A 21,563-nucleotide genomic window follows, 5' to 3' on the forward strand; every position below is an offset into this window, starting at 1 on the left:
CCTTCCAAAGGACACCCATCACTGAGGAGGGCTGGACCACAGCCCAGAAATAATCGTTGCAACTATTTCGTCTGGACAGCTCAGAAGGCAAAGGAGGGGCTGGAGGAGCTTCGGGTTCTTGCCAGATATTTCTATCAGAGGGAGGCCAGGGCAGAGGGAACTACAGACCTCACAGTTGCCACCAAGGCACTGCTCCCCATGGAGGCTTTCTAGTATTTCTGAGCTGCGGTTGACGACAACCAGGTCATTTTAAGACTAGTTATTACAGGCACTCATCTTCCCATCCTACTCAAAAGCCACTGGTCTGTGTGACCCTGTCTTCCTTCTTCTTGCAACAACGAAGTCGACTGTGGGAAGAAGACTATATTATCCCGCTGTGACTCCTCACATTTTAAAGAAGCTTCATCCCAAGAGGTTCTTTGTGTGCGTCACAGACACAGTGTCATTGGCCCTGAAATAAAAATTCTTTGCTTTCAAGAACCTTGACAAGGAGGAGAATAAAAAATCATCTTCACTTGGGAATGTATGTACTCCTCGGCCAGGGGGAAAAAAAAAAAAAAAAGAAGGACCATGTCTTTTAGCTATGAAGAAGGGACCTTCTGATCTTGAGGCTATGGACCAGCATGAAATAACATCAGCTCTTAACAAAAGGTAACTTCCAGCAAACAGAAGCACCGTCCAGAGCACAACGTGTTACCACAAGGTAACTTTAACCTGGGTTGTGCAGGAAGATAAAAGGCGTAAGCTTGGTGGCATTGATAGGATTCAAGAATTACACAAATGAAGGCGCAACCACCCTGACCTTTTGCTTATGCAAATAAGATTTGTTAGAACAGTTTGTTAAGGATGACTTTTTTTCATCCCTTAGAATCTTCAAGTCTAACCTGCAAACAGCTGCAAAAATCTTCCCTTTTTAAATGGATGGGTAGTTGAGACATTTGTGTTTATGCTTGGAAGAACCAAGCGGAAAGGGAAGCGTAACATACCAAGTCTGAAATCCAGGGGTGGTGCCGAAGAATATCATAAATATCAATGGCTATTGAGTAGATGAACACAGAGATTGCTTTCATTCTGCCCTAGAGAAGAACCAGACAACTGGAGAGCGAGTCCCGTGCCTTCCCCCCCGAACCCCTACCAAATGCTTCAGCATCTTGCTTTATGCCTCTATATTTCTGGTCAGAGCTAAAGCAAGGGCAACAAAACAAACATTTATTTTCTGTCTCTGCTATTATAAAAGTAGTCTACCATATCGTTATGTGAAGTAAAGAAACACCGAACCAAAGAGTTGTGTTTAAGTGAGCTCACAGTGGCTTTCTCCCTATATCGTGCCTCAGAATTACATACTTTCAACATGTGAGAGTAATGAGATTTCTTAGGCTAGGAATTCATCCTGAGAGAAAATACAGATTTGAGCTGTTTTTGTTTGTTTGTTTGGTTTGGTTTTTTGGGTTTTTTTTTTTGTTGTTGTTGTTGTTGTTGTTTGGTATTTGGGTATATATAATCTGGCCTCGTGATAAATTGAACTTAATACCCGAATCCATCACTTCAGAACCCCCTAATCAAATTTTACATTTGGCATTGAACGTAAAGTAACAAAAACGCTGTTCACAGGTCAAGGCGGACTCCTGGAATTTGTGAGATACACAGTGAATTCTGCAAAACAGGATGGGGGTGAGGACTCTCAACCTGTCAGGTCTTTGGGGGAGGGGGACACAGGGTAGAGCTCTCTGGAGGAATGTCATTCCTGTTCACCAGGGGGCAGCACGGTGACCAGCCAGTCAGGGAGAGAGGGGAATGCTGGAAGGAGAGGAAGGAGGTCTATGAAGGAGAGCTGGGAAAGAGAGGGGGCCGAGTAAAACGGAGCCCTATGCCAGTGGGCTCTGGCCAAGAGGTTGAGGACAATGGGGAGAAAAAGATGAATAAAGAAATTCCCTTTTGTAAAATGGCCATTTATCCGGCTCATATTCTCCGCCTGCAGAACTTCTAGACCCTTTGTCAACAACCAGGCCGAAATGGGTAAGTCTCAGGAAATGCATGGTGCACAGAACTATTTATAGAAAGAAGACCTGAAGCAACCTCTCCTGGGCTCATTCCTACAGCTTCATCTTCCTGTCACTGCAGAATAAAGTAAGACAGAATTATGGAGAAGTCGCGGGACTTTCCGTTCAAGAACAATAGCATCTTGTCCCCGCATAAGCCGTGCAGCTGTTCTTGCTACAGAGAATGAAGCCCACATCACCCTTCCACTGTCCTCCAACTCTATGCGCGGTCCGAGCCTTTGCTCACATTCCTACCTGAGCCACAGTGTTCCAGACCAGTGGGAACTTCCTGAATGGTCATCTCATTCCAGAAAGGGTAGTAAGCTCTTTGTGGGTGATAATTGGACTGGAAGCCACAGGCCATTCGAGGATCTTCATAGGAATTGATAGGTGCTTGCCTCTGTGATAAGGGAAAAAGTAACAAAATATATTAACAGGAAAATCTCTGTACTCTAGCCCAAATGGAATAACGTATCATACAACCACATGTGGATAGGAGTCATCCATAGATGATAGACAGCAGAAGAGAACCAACCAATGGTCACATAACCACCCCCCCTTGCCAAAAATACAGAGAGAAGAAGGGTCTTTTACTTAGACTGCACATCCAATGATTTTCATCCATTTCTTCAAGCATTTGACAACTACCTTTTCTAATTTTCAAATAAGGACCCTTGATTAGCAGTAGGCAGAATCTCGGCCATCTTTGTACAATCCCGGTTTTTGAAATTTTTTATGATCTTACTCTGTAAAAGCACCACAAATGGATATTTTTACAGGACATTCTAATCTCATAGAACCAGTGGGTGACAGACACCAAAGGAAAACCAAAATATGGGCCTATTTAATAATAATCATTTGTTTTTCACTCGTTTTTCAGTTAATCGATTGTGCATGGGTTTTAATGATATTGATGGCTACACAGAAATTTTCAGTTTCTTGCAACATTTGGGGACTGGTGCCACTCTTTCAGGCATTTTGTGAAATGCATAAAATATATCATCCACCCAATACGCTTTAAGGAAGGCAGAGGTGCTTCCTTAAACACACATGGGAAGCATGTTATGCAGTGTTTGAGATCTTATTCTTTGAAGCTAGATATCTTCATGGATTCATATCCTGACTCTATCACTTACTAAGGGAAGGCCTGGGCCCATTCTTTTATCTAAACCTCAGTTTACTCAATTATAGGAAGAATTAAGTAAAATATGTGTAAGAAAATTATATTTAAAGCAAAATTTAATATGAAATGTATGTGTACATTGTCTACATGATGCCTAATAGAAGGTAGATATTATTTTGATATAACAGACCCTTCACATTCCTGGGATTGAGCAAGAGGGATAAAAAACAAGACACAAGGAGCACCTGGGTGGCTCAGTCATTAAGCCTCTGCCTTCAGCTCAGGTCATGATCCCAGAACGCTGAGATCAAGCCTCACATCAGGCTTCCAGCTCAGTGGAGAACCTGCTTCTCCCTCTCCTCCCTGCTCATGCTCTCTCTCACTATATCTGTCTTTCTCTCAAATAAATAAATAAAATCTTAAAAAAAAAAAAAAAGTAAGACACAAAAGGAGATAGCAGATTCACAGAAAGATTTCCTGAGGAGTCTAATCTACACTGGCCCTTCCTTTACTTTCTTTTCTTTCTTTTTTATTCTTTGGATCTCTCTTATGGCCCCTCTACCTTCATAAAAACCACAGTTAAGATAATCAAACTCTGCTATAATTTGATGTGGTTAAATCTACGGATATTAAAGGCTTAACTAATAAATATAGCTACTTAGATGGTATTTTCATCCATGAAGGGTAGCTTGCTAACCCCCAGGAAGAGCCTCTTATTGGAGAACCTCTGATGCCCTCTCTCCCCCTGAGCTGCAGGACAAGAGCTCAGCGGTATTAGAGTCAAATATTCCCTATCTACTCTCTCTTCCCCGTTTTGCAACTGTCCATTAACTTAAGCTCAATAAAAATAACAGAAGAGAGTATATTGGCCCAGAGAAAAATGACAATCAAAGCCAAAATATGGAAGGACATTTGTGTGCATTAAAAAAGATGACGTTTTCCATAATATTCATAAAATCATTCAAAGTAGGGCTGGATGAAGCTTACTTTGGGGCTGTTGGACTTCTAACTGGGCTAAAGGTGCCAAGAACATAATAACATCCTCGGAACTGAATGGAGTCTCCTTGAGTTATTGAGTAGCAAAGGCTACCATACTTAGCTTCTGCTACTGGACACTGGTGAGAACCACTAGAATATAAATGGAGCAATGGCGTGCTGCTAGCTATTTGTGTTTGAGACCAAAAGATTTAGGGAAATTAACGCTACCCAGAGCTTCAGTCAGAAAATGTTTCCTGAATTCTGGTTAAAACCATTTTAGGGACATTGTATTTTCATATTGCAAGCCTCTGAGGCAACAACTTTTGAATCCCCAAAGATAAGTAGGTCTTCAACAACACTTTGCAACTGAATCAGTTTGAAACACATTTCATAGACTACCTGTGTGCTCTCAATATCTATCCCCATCTTTTGATATTTCTCTAGAGTCTTCCTCAAAATTCAATGTCAAGGATCAGAGTTGCAAGAATTAGGTCTCAAGTGAGAAAATTTTGATTCTGAATTATGTAAAGGAGAATTCTAAGTTGCCTACTCCTATTCTTTTGGAACAGTGTATGCATGGTTTGCCTAAACCCTCCTTGTAAGAGCCTTGAAGATGGCAGTAGATAGTACGAATAGAATCCTTGTAAATAGGTACAGGTAGTTTGTTACAGGCCCTGCAAGGGTATTAAAAACCTGAGGAGAACTTCTTGGTTTTCGCATTTTATATCATTTACTTTTTTTATATATTTGTTACTTAAGTATAGTTGACATACAATGTTATGTAAGTTTGGGTATAGACCACAGTGGTTCAACAATTCTGTATATTACACTATGCTCCCCATGAGAAGTATAGGCACCATTTGTCACATACAATGTCATTACAATATTACTGATTATATTCCCTGTGCTGAACTTTTTATCTCTATGACATATTTATTTTATAACTGGTATTTTGTACCCTTAATCCCCTTCATCTTATTCGTCTATCCCCTAAACTCCCTCTCTTCTTGCAAGAAAACAGTTTGTTTTCTGTATTTATGGGTCTGTTTTTGTTTGTTTGTTCATTTGCAGGTTTTTTTTTTTCTTTTTAGATTCCAAATGTAAGTGAAACCATATAGTATTCATCCTCATTGGACTTATTTCACTTAGCATAATACCCTCTAGCTCTATCTGTGTTGTTCAGAAAAGGCAAGATTTCATTTGTTTTTAAGGCTAAGCAATATTCCAGTGTGAGTGTGTATGGGTGTGTGTGTGTGTGTGTATCTCACATCTTCTTTGTCCATTCATCTACCCATGGACACTTAGGTTGCTTCCATATCTTGACTACAGTAAATAATGCTGCAATAAACATAGAGGTGTAGGTCTCTGCAAATTAGTGTTTTTGTTTTCTTTAAGTAAATACCCAGTAGTGGAATTACTGAATCATATGGTAATCCTATTTTTATTTTGAGGAACCTCCATACTGTTTTTTACAGTGACTGCATAGTTTGCCTTCCCACCACAGTACACAAGAGTTCATTTTCTTTATCCACACCAACATTTATTATATCTTATGTTGTTGATTTTAGCCATTCTGAAAGGTGTAAGGTAATATCTCATTGTGATTTTGATTTGCATTTCCGTGATGATTAGTGATTAATGACGTTGAGCATCTTTTCATGTGTCTGTGGGCTATTTGTAGTCTTCTTTGGAGAAATGACTGTTCACATCTTCTGCCCAAAAGATTTTGAATTTTTTTTTTTTTGGTGTTGAGTTGTATACATTCTTTATATATTTTGGATATTAAACCTTTATCAGATTACCATTTGCAAATATCTTTTCTGATTTGCCAGGTTATCTTTTTGTTTTGTTAATGGTTTCCCCCACTGTGCAGAAGCTTTACATTTTAGTATAGACCCAACAGTTTATTTTTACTTTTGTTTCCCTTGCCCAAGGGAAGGGAATTATAATTATATAAAGGAGATATCTAGAAAATATCTAGGAAATATTGCTAAAGGTGATGTCAGAGAAATTACTGCCTGTGTTTCCTTTTAGGAGTTTTATGGTTTCATATCTCATGTTTAGGTCTTTAATACATTTTGAGTTTATTTTTGGGTATGGTATAATACAGTGGTCCAGTTTCATTTTTTTGCATGTAGCTTTCCAGTTTTCCCAACACCATTTGTGGAAGACAATGTCTTTTCCCCCATTGAACATTCTTGCCTCCTTCATTATAGATTAATTGACCATATAAGTGTGGACTTGTTTCTGGGCTTTCTATCCTGTTCCATTGATCTATAAGTCAATTTTTGGGAGAGTACTGTTCTGTTTTGATTACAACAGTTTTGTAGTATATCTTGAAATCTGGGATTGTGGTACCTCCAGCTTTCTTCTTCCTCAGGATTACTTTGGCTACTCAGTTTTTTGTTGTTTCATACAAATTTCAGGATTATTTGTTCTAGTAATATGGAAAATGTTACTGGCATTTTGATAAGGATTACATTGAATCTGTAGATTGCTTTGGGTAATATGGATATTTTAACAATATTAATTCTTCCAATCCATGAGCATTGTATGTCTTTCCATTTGTTTTTTGTCATCTTCAGTTTCTTCCATCAGTGTCATACAGTTTTCAGAGTACAGGTGTTTCATCTCCTGGGTTAAATATATTCCTAAATATTTTATTCTTTTTGATGCAAGGTGGGATGGAGAAATTTTTCTCAAGTTTACATGTTTAAGCTTTCTCTGCTAAGAAAGGCCATTGATGGCAAAATGTAATGTGCAAGGAAATGTCGAAGGAAAACTATCCGCATGTATTCTGCAGGGGAGAGATGGAAGGCCGAAGGAGTATTTTGTGGGTTAGGGATAAAGCCATGAGGTTCTAGATACAGGCAATGACAACAACATAGCAGTGTGATGAGTCAATTCCCAGCCTCTGATTAACAGCCATGCTCAGCATCAGACTGAAGTTAGGTGGCTTTTTTTTTTTTTTTTTTAAATCACTCCTGCCTCAAACCAGGTTTTTGTCAGGGATAGTTCATATATTATTTTACAAATGGAGGTTTTATTTTAAGACATTATTTTCTCTTTAGCCATCCTCAGGGGAGCCAGAGGACCCTACTCTTAAGAATGAGAAGGAGGTAATGCACTAAGCTTACCATGAACCACAAACGTCTTTGCTAGCAGATGCTCCTGGAAGCACCATGACTCTTGTTATCTAGACACCTGCCTGTTTATTAGACATTTCACAAACTGACTTAATACCTATTTCATAGAGTATGAAAATGACATTTTTACTCAAAAGAACCACATAGCTGCTTCCAATTCATTATGAAACTGTCTTCGTTGAGGAGCAAGAGGCAGGTTATTAACAGGTCAGAAATCTGGGCTGCACAACACCCACCCCATTGCTTTAAAAAAGCGTCACCCAAAATAAGTTTGAGTCTCTTTGTTGACACCGTCCTTTCCTGGCTGCAACTGGAGGTGAACTCATAAGATGCAAGCAACATTTTCAGTCCTGGTCACAGTTTTAAGAAACCACCCGTCCTCACTCATTCACGCCACGGGTGATTTTTGAAAGGAACTAACGTACACCACACACCTGCTCTGTGCCAGTTGGTATGCTAAGCATTGTGCAGAAATGGTCACATTTAATCCTCACCACCCTCATGCAAGATTACTATTCCTACCCCTATTTTGCAGGACAAACTTAGGTTTTAAGACGACAAGTAGTGTGCTTGAGTGGCTCAGTTAGTTAAGAGTCCGACACTTGATTTCAGCTCAGGTCATGATCCCAGGGTCCTGGAATCAAGTCCCAAGTGGACTCTGAGGTCAGCACGAAGTCTGCTTGTCCCTGTCCCTCTCTTCCTCTCTCTCTCTCTCTCTCTCTCAAATAAATAAATAAATAAATAAATAAAATCTTCTTTAAAAAGAGGACAAGTAAACTTCCAAAGGCCAAACAGCTAATAAAATAATAAAGATAGCATTCAAACCCAGGTCTATTTGGTTTCAGACTGTCTTTTCTTCTACCTGTCCAACATGAAGCTTATGTGGCCCTCATACAGATTTCTCAAGAAGGGTGACTGCTGTCCTAGGATAGGTACTAGGCAAATTATGGCAATGGATATTTATGGAGAAAATTTATATCAGTACACCCAGTCTATGCCGAATATCATGTTCGATGCAAAGAATATAATATGAACAAGAAATGAACTTCACCCTTAGGAACATTCAGACAAGTAAACAGGAAATTACAGCAAGGAGATGGGACAGGGTTAAGTCCCAACGTGTAGGGGGAGGGGCATGATAGCAGGTAATACTTCCTGGAGGAAGCAAATTAAGGTAATCCAAAAGCTGGGTAAGATTTAGCCTAGAACATGTAGTGAAGAGCCTAGAGAGAGGGAAAAAAAAAAAAAAAAAGATGATCACACACCTTAAGGTGAAAAGGAACATGTAATACTATCGAAGGAAGAATAAGAAAGATTCAGATAGGTCATCTAGAGAGATATAGACTGTGTCCTTTGGTGGTGAGAAGCTTGAGGGAAAGTTATGCTCTTGGACAATGTGGATGCTTGCCATGGAGGTCAATGAGTAAGAAGCAAAGCTGGAGGAACAGGACAAGATCACAATGTTGAGGGCTGTAAATACCAGACAGGAATTTGGCTCCAGGAGAAAGGCTTTGGTGTCTGCATTAGAGGTAGTGACATGGTGAATCAATATGTTCTTCTAGCACTTCGGGCACTCCTTTGATGGTGCCAGGTAGGATGGGTTGGGCAAGAGGAGGAGATAAGGAAGTGGACACAGGCACTGGAGTGCCTCACAGAGTCATACTGGAGACTGAGGTAAAGAGGGGGGGAAATCAGCATAACTAAACATAACTTTATTTAAAATTTTTGTTTTTTTAAATAATTTTTGCATTAATTTTGACTTCTGAAAATTTTGCATTAAGATATCATTTAGCTTGATTCCTGAGGGCTGGGGCACCCCTTATGTATTGCTTCCACATGAGTGTTCCAGGGGCATCCTGCTGGTTTTGGTGCTAAGCAGCAGTTCAGGTATGAGGGCAGAGTTAGATCAAGGTCATGAACGTAGAGGTAAAGAGGAAACAAGAAATGTAAGTATGTTTCAAAGTTAGAATCAACAAGATTTTCTAACTGATAGGTGAGTGTAAGGGGAGATAAAGGTGAGACAAAGGTGAGTGTAATATATAAGAAAGGAGAGAGGAAGAGAATTTCACCCTCAGTTATGTTTAGATGGAGTGATGGCAGGTTGGTGGGGCAGGGGTTCCTGAAGGTGGATACAGGATAGAAGAGGACAAGATAGGGTGCAGTTAGATCTGGAAACATGGAGCACCCAGTGAGAGTATAAAGTCAAGAAAAATGGCAGTTCAAACAAAATAGAAAAAAAGATAAAAAATAGGTCAGTGTAAAAAAAAAAATGGGTCTGTAAAATTGCCTACAGTTACAAGAGATGAAAGGGGAAGAAACAACCAACAGTGGCTGGCTGAAGACAGAGGAAGAAAAACTAGAAAGCCTACAGAGTTGTGGAAGCCAAATGCAGAGCTTCGGAACCTCGGGTGGTTGGCCAGTGGCCACCAAGGGAAGGATGGTAGCCACAGGGCCTTGGAGGGATTAGATCCCCTCCCCTGAGGCATCTCAGGAAAGTGCACGTTTTGTCCTGCTCTGTTTCACACATAGTGGCAAGATGCTAAGGGAAGGGCACTCTTCTCCCTATCCCTCTGGGGGCTGTCAGAGGACACAGCCCAAGCCCACATGTTTCACCTTTATGACACTGGAAACAAATAAAACAAAGCCCCAGAAATCTGGAAGCTACTGGAACGATGGGCACACCCTATCCCTGCTCTGCTTTGAAGGTGAGCCCACTCTAATGACTAGGACCACATATGTCCTCATCCATTCGCCCTCCAGTCAAGGTTTCCTCTACTTTATTACCTCTGCCTAGCTCCACCCCCCAAACTTCAGAGTCAGGGACTCTATCTTCCTCCCAACCCATGACCCCCTGCTGCTGTCTCTTCAGGAGTATCTTCTGCCCTTCCCCTCCCATGCCTGCCAAACCTTTGGCTCATCGTCTGCCTTGCCCCGCCCCCAAAATTTGGAAAAGAGGAAATAGGGGAATATTTTCACAACACTACATCACAAACCATGCTGAGGTCCACAAGATTATGCATGCTCTGTTCTTCAAGTTCATGTCCACCTTTAGCCAAGCAACCGTAAATGTCCCCGTGTTTGCCTACTAATGACTCAGTACACAAACTCTGTGGGAGCAAATCTGGCTTTTCTTTGGTCAACTTCAGAATTCAGGGCCATGAGTGTATGAGACACAATAACTATTTCTAGATGGTGCTGTTTAAACAACAACAACAACAAAACAAACATCTTACACCCAGGGGCGAAGATGAATTAGCACTGGATGTGTGCCTCTGCGGGAACAGCCATTTTTCCGGAAATGGCGTAGATATCCCCACACTCTAGTAGGAAGAAAGAAGACAGAAGACGGGGAATCAGAGAGCCTGGATTCACGTCCTGCCCTGCCCCTACGGAGCTGCGTCACCTCCAGCTTGTCCCTTAACCTCTAGATTTTGTTCCCTGAGCAGGCCGGCCTCAGTGATCTCCAGGCGCCTCTCCAAGTCCAGTGACTTTTTCTGAGGATCGATCCACATTCTGTCTCCCAACCTGTGACCCACAGCTTTCATGGGTGGAGGAACCCCTAGAACCAAGAGTTGTCCTAGTCATAGGTAGTTTGGATTCATGACATACAAGGACCCCCTTTAAATTCAGGAATACCTTCATATTTTTCTAATTCTTTCCTAAGACCATGCTCAAACACAGCTTGGACCCCATGTCCCCTGTTTCTCCGCAGAGAACTGTGAAGCTTCGGAAGCACCTGTCTACCGAATAGCTCTCGGGCCTCCTGCCTCGTCGATGCTCAGGAAAAGTCTGGGCAACCAAAAGACAGTCTCTCAGCTTCAACCCTTTCTTCCCATTGCATGCAGTAGGCCTTCCACATGAGGCCGAACTCCACAAGCTTTAACCTAGTCTGGGCTTCCTCATCCTCAGAGGATACTTGACAAGACGCCTGCTTTCACTCAGCCCCCAACACGTCATGAAGAAACTCTTGGGGCAACGCTAAGGGAGTTTGGGACCAGCCACGTCGGGGCTTCAGGAGGACACGGAGGCCCATCTACTTCAGGGGGGCACATGTGTCCCACTCCCTAGAGAGGCAGAGGGGAAGGAGCAAGCAGAAATACTCCTGAGCTTGGGTTCAGCTTTCCTCAGCATTGCCATTGAGCAGGAGGAGGGAGGGGAGGGTGTGGCCACCACGGGAGAGGCAGGAACAGACAAAATAGGAAACTCTCAAAGGGCAGTTTAATTTTAGACTCAAAGCCAGGAAATTCTTCTTAAAACAATAAGAGTGAATGGGCTTGGGTCTCGGTGAAAGGGCAGGCCTGACCGCCTACAGGTTTCTGAGGGAAAAATGCAGAGCCTGGACCTGTGCCGCAGAGACTGGCTCCTCAAAATCCTTCTGGAACCGACCACAGCTGAGGTGGCTCGTGGCAGGTGGAGACCACAGCGGCCTCCACCCACAGCCAGCTTTTGGTGACCGCAACTGAAGCTCCAGGGTCACGGACCTTGCCACCAGCCTGAGCACCAGCCTGGCCTTGACACTTTCCTGCTGGGAGATCCGCAGGGAGATACGTGTTCTTTGTCTGCTTCTATCTACTCCCTTAGTGTGAAGCCTGCCGCCTCCCAGTGACTGCAGAGGTGACAGCTTTGGGCACCCCACAGGGCAGAGGTAGAGGGCCAGATGACTCAGAGCCTCCGTCCGGGCCCAGGGTTCCTGGGTGGAAAAAGTCACCCAGGCTACCGGACCCAGCAGTAATTGCAATTTGCTGAGTGCTCGATAAAATGCAGTTTGGGTTTTTCCTAAATCCAGGAAGATCACCTCATCATAAATAAGGCAGCTAGGTGCGTGAATGAAAGTCTATTGTAAGTGCTTTGACATTATCATGTATCTAAAAAATGAGGATAAATTCAGTAGTTTAAGGAGTGTCCTGAGACAGGAGTCAGGAGATCTGGGTCGCATGCCGCTTCCCGCCAGCTCTGTAAACTCGGGCAACTTACTTAATCTCTGAGGACCTTAAGTTCCTGATACCGAGAGATGCCGCCTGAACCCAGTATCGTAGAAAAGCCCCCCTTTTCAAGATGCTGGAGAAGTATACATGATCACTCTTTCCCAGCACAAAGAGTGATGGATGTAAATAATTTCCCGAAGCGTCCTGTTCAGCAATCTCTCCAGGGGAAAAGCCATCACCATGACAGGCAACAAGGAAAAAAAAAAAAAAGTCCAGTGTTCCCTTGTATTCCAAATTTCTTTTGTGTCTTTCTACTTCTCTAATCCCAATTGCTTTATCCATTGTTCTCCAGGATTCACACAGAGGAGGAAAGAACGTTCTGTGCTAGGCTTTACAGCAACAAGCGTGAGCCCTTCCCCAGGGCAGCAAGGACACCGCCGACTCCCCGGTGACGACTCACCGCCGACTCCCGGGTGACGACTCCAAGGCTGGAATCCTGAGGCAGGCGGGCTGGAGGTGAAGAGTGTGCGAACAGCCCTGGGTAAGAAGGGAATTGCTTCCCAAGGAGGCCCAATTAAACTGCAATTACTCAAGATAAGAGAACCAGGTCTGTTTACACAATGGGGTTGTAAACCACCAGCCCATTACAAGGGAACTTTGATCTGGTGGCGAGGGAGCTGTTTCTGGTGCAGAGTAGTGATGAAGCAAGGAGGTTGCACAATCAGAATGTCTCCATCTTCACCCCAGTAGCCCCCATCTTGCTCCGGCAACACCCTCGGATGGACGAGTGGAATCATCTCCACTGCCCCCCTCCATGTTCCCATCTAATGTGATCAAGAAGTCCAGAGAAGAGCACAGAAGAGACAGTGAGCATAAGCAATAGAGAATTAGCTGAGGTCATATCTGGGGGAGGCACTCAACAAGTATTTCCTCATTGAACCATCATGATGGTCTTATATGCAAGACCTCTCACACAGAGGAGGACACTGAAGTCCAGAGAGGTTAAGTAATTTGTCCGAGGTCACATGGCTAAAAAGTAAGAGACCAGAATTTAACCCACATCTCTGACTCCAAAATCCTTTCCATTATAATTGGATAGGCTGCGTTCCACAGCTGCCACTGCAGGCTGTCTCCCATCTCATGTAAGAGGCAAGAACAAAGTGGGTCTCCCTCCTGTCTCCCCAGAGTGTCAGAAGGTAGAACCAGGGTTATGCATCCAAAAAAAAAAAAAAAAAAATCAATCAATCACTCGATGACAGAAGGAAGAAAGAACATGTACAAAAGAGGATTTGCTCAAACCACAGAGTGGTTGGCAAGATCCAATCTCAAAAGTCTCTGTGTTGGCAAACTGTGCCTGAGGGTGTGGTTTGGAGCTTATTTTTACAAACGCACTTAGCTAAGGCCCATGGCCACGCTACCCCTCTTGGCGGGCACCACACTGGAGATTCAGAAGGGCTGCCAGTCCCCCGAGTTCCACTGGAAAAGGACAGGAAGTACAAAGGGCAATGACTGAAACCAGCCAGTGGCGGGCAGCCTTCCTCGGGCCCCCCGGAATGCTGATACTCGATGTGCTCTCTGGCATACGAGCATCACCCAAATTACTCAGTGATCCTATGTCTGAAATAGCCCTGACCTCGTAGCATGTTATTCTATATGATTATAGCCATTAAGTGTCTAGAAAGTATGATCCTATTCATCCATTCATATAGTAAAGTTACAAGCCAGAAAAAAAAAGGGGGGGGCTTTTGTTGGACAGTTTCTGAAATGCTTCTTTCATAGTTACCCTATTTATAAGAGAAGAACATTTGATCCAGAAAATGGAAGAATGTCAAGTTTTTCATGCCTTTACTCCATCTCGGGGAACATGGGATGTTGCCTAAACCCAGAGCCTTATCCTAGGAAATTTGGCATTTAGGACCAACACAATCACTCTTGCCCAGCATATAACTCTATCCCCAAAGGCCTGAGCTCTGAGAGGAGGTGAGTGGGCAGTGCTAGTCCTTTCCTCTGAACAGTTCAAGGTGCTTCCTAAAGTTTGTATGGCCCAGGGGTCATTAATCCCGGGGGGACCTCCTCCACACATCCTCCTTGCTTTCAAGGTGGCCAAGGACTGGGACAAGTTTGGTCAAAACCAAGAGTGGCCCATCCCTCCCATTCCTGCCCTCCCCCCAGCTCCGCAGCCTCGGTGGCACGGAGGAGAGGATGACGCATGAGGGGATGAAGGGACCAGCGCTGCTGGGGACTTCCAGGGCTCACCATGGGCTTGCTGAGGTAGCATAACAGGAAGGAGCACTTCCTCCCGTTGGATGAAAGGGTCCCTGACACACAACCCATATTCGTACCTGAAAACGTCACCCCCTCCCACACAATGGCCAGACAACTCCCCAAAGCGTTGTTGCTCGACCTCCCGGCTATGACGCCACTTTATTCATGGCCATCGTCCCCCAGAGGACTGACCTTACAAGGAGAAAAGCACGCATCCTGACTTTGACAAGCTGACCCTGAGGCAGATAATGTGAGTTTTGTGTAAGAAGGCCGTTACCTGACCGCGGAGTTTGTAACTGTTGCTTATGATGACTTTAAGCCTTCTTCCGGTACCCTTTGGGGGTGACCGAGTCACCCTGATGCTACCTCTAATTTATGAATGAGCAATCGGAGAATTAGCCATCTGTGGGGACTAGAAAATATTCGTATCCTGCTTTAGATGGAACCAAACTTTAGATTGAACAGTGACAACAGCAGCCGAAGCAGAACCCCTCATAACAAGAATATATTCTCACTTGTTTTTCTTTCGTAAGATTTCCCTTTCTGAAGTAGTAATTTACACATTGCCGAGAGCCGCTTAGACCAGTCTGTACATGGAGGACCATCCTACCTTCAAACCTGATCCCGGGGTTACTGCCACCAGGACTCGTAAGCCTCACCCCTACTGACGTGTGGGGCCGAATAACTCTTTGTTGTGGGGACACTGCATCGTGTGTATTGTGGGATGGCTGGCGACATCCCTGCCTCTACCTTCTAAATGCCAGGGATGTTGCTGTCTGCTTTTAACAATTAAAAATATCACCAACTATGCCCTGGGTGCAAAATCAGCCCCATTAAAAACCCACTGCTTTACCGTTTTCCTTCCTCCCTCAAATCCCCACACCCAAGACAGAGTTTCTTTTCTTCCCGGCCTGGCCTAACCAGACTGGAGCCTAGGGCACCAGGCAGGAGGAAGCGGATTATTGGATTAAGTACCATGGCTTGACCTCTAGATAGAGTGGCTCCAACAGAACTGAGCAGGTCCTGGTGTCTGCAGCTTTGACTTTCTTGTCTGGGAAAGTTAATGAAGCTGTGCTCACTCCTCCCCGAAATCTTCGATTGGGATCGAGGGTGTGAGGTCTGTCAGTTTCGCTAATGCCAGTGTCCCAAGGTTAGAGTCTGCAGACAATTTACAGATTCTTTGTTTCTTATGGTGCTGGCTAGGTTGAGGTTCTCTGCAGGGGCTGGTTGATTGACCCTGAGTTTGTACCAATACATTTTATTTATTTGTTTGTTTATTCATGCACTCATCTGTATTAGGGAGCGCACCAAGTCGAACAAGTCATAGGACTTGCCTGCTTGCATTAGGGTTCTGAAAAGTTGCCTAACTAGTCCCAGTGATGGAGAAACTGAGGCCCAGAGAGAAGTTAGGCGTGAAAGTGCTGGAGCAGTAGTTAGCAGTTCTTACGCAACCTTCTGCTTTTACCCAAGCAACTCTGAAATTCGCAGCGAGAAGGATCCCACAGGTTGATAATACTTTTCAGATATGGCTGTTGGGGCTGGGAGCAAATGAGTCCTCTGTTTTGCAACCAGCGGAGACCATTTAAAATGCATTAAAACTAGCCAGTGAGTTCAGTTAGGGGTGGGGTTGTTTGTTGAAAATATGTACCCAGAGCTGAGTTTTGGTTTTCTAATTTCATACAATTTCCAGATGCCCTGCCAAGGTTAATTTAATACTATACCTGTAGTTTGCATACTTGTAATACCATGTGTTTCAGTGTCTAAAATACAATGCATACAAATTTGCATAGCATTGCTTTTTTGCAGAAGTTATTGTCTTGTTTTCTTTGATTACCATACTGGCAAAGATAATTAACATAGGCTAGTTTTTAAATCTATTCTTCCAAGCCAATGACATATTTTGCCCTGAAAGCCCAAAACCCTTTATTTGTTTTAACAAATCTCTTCAATATCATCTTTAAGAACTATTTAGTGTAATTTGTGCTGACCTCAGATGATAACCTCTGTGTGAGAAGCAGGAGGAGGAGTCTTTCCCTGACAACTTTTCCAGTCCCTTCTGTGACCAGCAAGTGCAAGACTCTGGGTGATTTCTACAGAGCAAAACTGAGTGACAGCTGGTCAGGACTTGTGTGTGTGTGTGTGTGTGTGTTTCTAAACATATTTCTGGTGTTACTCTAAACTTTTTCCTGATTCTAATTTTTTTAGAAAAGTGAATGGGGGTTATACAAATGCAGCAGCCATTTAAAACAGGAAAAAAAAAAAAGGTATTTCAGAATAGTCATTGAAGAAAGCAGTGATAATCACTCCTTGAACACAGAATAGCTTTTGGGCAGTTATTTTTTCAACGCTATGGAAAATAACTTGTGAATACATCAAATCTTTCAAAATACAATTACAGTGAGTGGGCGTGGTTAACGTAAGGGTACCCGCGTTGGAAATTCTGCCGATCCTCAGGCAAGACGGTCCAAGACCAGAGTCAGAAAAAAGCTCTGTTCCCTTGGTGTCTCCTTAGAGCCATAAATGTACGGGGAAGATCTAGCATTAAGCTCATCTGTCCATTTCCAGAGTAAGCTAAAAGAGTTCAACGTTTACATTGGCTTTCTTCATATGAAAATATACAGAATTTGAAATGAAAAGTCAATAATATATCAGCTAGTAGTAAAGGTTCTTTCAACATTACAATTGATCAATGGGATCATCATGGGATCTCTCACATAATCAATTGATAAGAAATGCTTCAAAACCTTCTACTGATCAATGCATTGCTTGGGTGAGGGTTTTTCCCCGAGGGCAAGAAACTTTATCTAGTCCTATTTTTTTTTTTAAAGATTTTATTTATTTATTTGACAGAGACAGATCACAAGTAGGCAGAGAGGCAGGCAGAGAGAGAGAGGAGGAAGCAGGCTCCCTGCTGAGCAGAGAGCCCGATGCGGGACTCGATCCCAGGACCCTGAGATCAGGACCTGAGCCGAAGGCAGCGGCTTAACCCACTGAGCCACCCAGGCGCCCCAATCTAGTCCTATTTTTAAAGTTCCTTTTACCTCTCTTATTCTGGGATGTATAACATTTTCCTGTAAACTTACTGTTACATTTCTCAGTTTTAAATTCTGTGATCAGAAGGCTTGTGATGTTTAGCTTTTATGTATGAGGCCCCAAATAAGTTTAACCATGTTAAACCCAAGGTATAGCAATATGTGAAAAATTTTCACCAAGTGAACTGAGCAGTGAAAAATCACCAGCCTTTAACCATTAATCGTGCTTGAGTCATTTTATCTGAAACTCAAACACACTAAAAAACCTTTCTCAGCAAATCCATCAGTCTTGGATTTTTATTTTACGTGCCGATAAAAACACAGATAATCTCACAATTTAGCTCCTCCAAGAGATTCAAGGCTGATTCCAAATCTGGAGTCAGGTCCCGGCTTCTCTGTCCAAGAGAGGTCAGGACGCTGGAAAGCAAGGGGAAGCCAGGAAAGGCAGGGTGGGCAAGGGGAAAGCAGGGAGCGGACCCCACTTACCACCATCGCAGGACGTGTTGCTGAGTAAGGGGCAGGGCCACTGGCTGCAGAATCCACAAAGTAGCTCATGGTCACTTTCAGCACCTGCGTGGGAGAAAGCCTTCACTGAGCCACTGCTTGCACCAATGTGATACTAGAAACCAGAGGGTTCAAGTCTTAGAAGTGGGTGTCTCCTAGGAACCACAGAGCTCACCTCTTCTTTTTTCCAATATTTCTTTTGAAGAGGGGAGGAGGGATAGGAGAGGGGGAGACAGAGAGAATCCTAAGCAGGTTCCAAGGGGAGATTTACACGGGACCCGATCTCACAACCCTGAGATTGTGACCTGAGCCGAAATCAAGAGTCAGACACTTAACAGACTGAGCCACCCAGGCACCCCTAGAGTTCACCTCTTTATGCTACAGAGAAGGAAATGAGAAACCAGAAAGATAAAGTGACGGATCACGGGCACATGGAGAATGGGCAGACCCCAGACAGAGCCAGTCTCTTGACTGCAAAGTAGCAGGGATAGTGCCTAGCCTCTGTGAGCTGCAGTCAAGAAGCAGGAAAAGCATCTACAAAAAGACCCTTTTGCAGGGTTTCTGGACAAGAACCAGGTCTTACGTGTCATTTTTAGTAACATCCCCATCTATCACCCTCCCTCCACCCCAACCAGGCCTGGCACATAGCAGGTGCACTCCGCACACTGGTGTGGCATAAATTTGATAAAAGAGTAAAAAAAGAAAGGCCTGAAGGGAAGAAGGATGGAAAAGCCCTACTGGAGAGACACATCCACCAGGACCTAAGACACAGATAAACAGAGAGAAGCCCTGAAAAACAGATGGAACATTATTCATCTGGAACAAAAGGAAAAATACTATGAAATAATTTTTGACCAGAGCTGTTATCTACACCAAAAATCCGACTGTCGAGAATACTTGAGGAATGTTCTGGCTGAAGGGATTTTCCAGCTGGTTGTCAGTCATCAGGAAAACCATTTATGTATCAAACATTTTTGTTAATCTAAATGCTTCCTAAAGTACATTAGTTCACACACTTTAATCGACTCAATATTATATACTGAAAAAAAGTCTTTCCTAAGTGATTTAGAAGATTTAGTTCTTAGGCACGGCATTCGAAGGCTAAATTCCTATGGTTAGGAAGTGACATTTTAGGGGTGCCTGGGTGGCTCAGCTAGTTAAACATCTGCCTTCAGCTCAGATCATGATCCCAGGTTCCTGGATCTAGCCCCAGCTCAGGCTCCCTGCTCGGTGGGGGATCTGCTTCTCCCCTCTGCCCCTCCCCCAACTCGTGCTCTTGCAGGACCTTGCTCGCTGTCTCTCTCTCAAATCAATAAAACCTTATTTTTTTTTAAAGTAACATTTTTGTTTTAACTTGACTGTTTCCGGATTATACTTGTCTTTTCCTTTATTCTTGCTAATATGTAAAGCCACCGGCACATTTCAAGGAAAAAAAAAAGAGTATTATATGTCCTATGTTCAGTTTGTGGTTTTGGTTCACTGTCTTCGTTCAGTTGACAGCCAATGAGCCTATCTTCCTTCCTATGAAATGTATTTAAACGATATAGTTAAACCGGCTCAGCAACAGAAAATTATACCGACTAAGGACTACAGTTACAGAGCGGCTAATATTGCGTGGTTGAGATCAGTAAATTAAAAATCGTCGAAAGACATATCTTAGCCCAGAACTTGTGCTTCTTGTTTTTAACTAACCCTTTACTTTTCTTATGATGCATTTTCTCCAAAAATAGATACAGACAAAATAATATTAATTTTTAAAAATAAAATAACTAAGGGGGCACCTGGGTGGCTCAGTGGGTTAAAGCCTCTGCCTTCGGCTCAGGTCATGATCCCAAGGTCTTGGGATCAAGCCCCACATTGGGCTCTTTGCTCAGCAGGGAGGCTGGTTCCCTCTCTCTCTCTGCCTGCCTCTCTGCCTAGTTGTGATCTCTCTCTGTCAAATAAATAAATAAAAATCTTTCATAAATAAATAAAATAACTAAGGGTAACTAGGCTATGTTAATCAAGATGCTATTCCTTGTTTTTTAGGGGGAATTGATCTCCGTTGCAGCAAAATGGCTCCTTAAGAATTTCCGGTGGTGAAGCTTAAGAGGAGACAAAGACCAAAGTATGCAAGTCCAACTGGATTGTTAAAGTCCAGTTAATATCCAGTTAATATCGCCTGTTTCTCAAAACAATGAGGAGCTATCTTTTTTTTTTTTAAGATTTTATTTATTTATTTGACAGAGATCACAAGTAGGCAGAGAAGCAGGCAGATAGAGAGGAAGGGAAGCAGGCCCCCTGCTGAGCAGAGAGCCCGATGTGGGACTCGATCCCAGGACCCTGAGATCATGACCTGAGCCGAAGGCAGTGGCTTAACCCACTGAGCCACCCAGGCACCCAGAGAGGAGCTGTCTTGAATCAGACCGAACATGACATATGAATAAGGTACATACAACATAGGTCAATGAGGACTGATCCTGACCATATACTGTCAAGATAGTCTCAATGAGTTCAACATTCCCTTCCTACCAAAGCATTCCTTACCTTTAATCTTGAAATCAAATGCAAAAATCCTAATGAATCGTCATCAATCTACACATCCCCACTTGAAAGTTTTTGATCTGTTCACGGATGAAACTTACAACTCAGCAACACAGAATGTGTCATCCTGAGAACAGATTAACCATGATCAGATTCCCTAGGGGACAACTGGCTTTCCCTCCAGAGCCCTGCAGGACAACCTATACCTTTGGGACCTGTCAGGTATGGGAGCACTGTTTGTGCCAGCCATTCGGCCCTCCGATGTCATCCCAAAAAGTCCCATGGACCCCCTGAGTCATCACAAACCTCAATCATTCATGCAACAAGCACAGTGAAGGTGTCCTTTGTTAGAAACTTGTTTACCCATTCAGTAAATCGTTACTACGCGTCTGCTGTGTGCCAGGCCCTGTTCTGGGCATTTGGGGCCCACCTGGTAAACAAAGATCCCGGACCTCATAGACCTTACATTCTCTCCGACTCAGAATGAAGCTGAGCAAGACAGTCTCTATCTCCAGGCAGTGGCGAAGACAGACTTACATAGGACTATAATACAGGGTGATGAGCAGTTTATCAACAATCTAGAAAGAAATAAGTGGTCAGTCCTACTAGGTGTGGGGAATGGGAAATCGTGGAAGATCGCAGTGTGAGGTGTGCCCTTGCGGCCATATGAATCACCCCTATACTGCCATAAGTGGCAAAGATCTTTCCTCTTCTGAATTCCTATTTTATTTAAGTATTTGTAAGAAAAAGGATTTTTGGAAGGGGCAGCCTTGTCAGGAAGCCCAGCTTGAGGGCATCAGGAGTTTCAATCTCAGCCAGAAAACACCCCTCGGAGCAACACAGCTTGGGGAGAGGTTCGGTGGAAATATGTGTTTTCTGTCCAGCAGACAGAGTGAGGGAGGAAACCTATGGCCCCACATATGGTTCATTCAGCGCGGGGCTGTGTTCCTGCGGCTGCGTTAGATGAACGACACTTCCCTTGGGGAAAAGCCCTTCGCCCAGGGAGGAAGCCGAAAAGAGGGAGTTGC

At 43.4% G+C, this 21,563-nt stretch overlaps 1 protein-coding gene across 2 annotated transcripts in view; it reads right to left on the reverse strand.

Annotated features, from left to right (window-relative positions):
- The window catches only part of ETS1 (ETS proto-oncogene 1, transcription factor), a 129,891-nt gene that overhangs the window by 97,317 nt on the left and 11,011 nt on the right, over window positions 1-21,563 (reverse strand). For both annotated transcript variants that reach the window (XM_044258188.1, XM_044258189.1), the window contains exons 2-3: window positions 17,995-18,078; window positions 2,295-2,439 (exon numbers count right to left, since the gene is read on the reverse strand). In XM_044258188.1, coding sequence (XP_044114123.1) covers window positions 2,295-2,439; window positions 17,995-18,063 — 214 coding nt within the window. In that variant the 5' untranslated portion in view covers window positions 18,064-18,078. The remainder of the gene's footprint in view (window positions 1-2,294; window positions 2,440-17,994; window positions 18,079-21,563) is intronic.

This window comes from Neovison vison, chromosome 7 (assembly GCF_020171115.1).
Source record: "Neovison vison isolate M4711 chromosome 7, ASM_NN_V1, whole genome shotgun sequence".
In the NCBI taxonomy this organism is placed as follows: Eukaryota; Metazoa; Chordata; class Mammalia; order Carnivora; family Mustelidae; genus Neogale; species Neogale vison.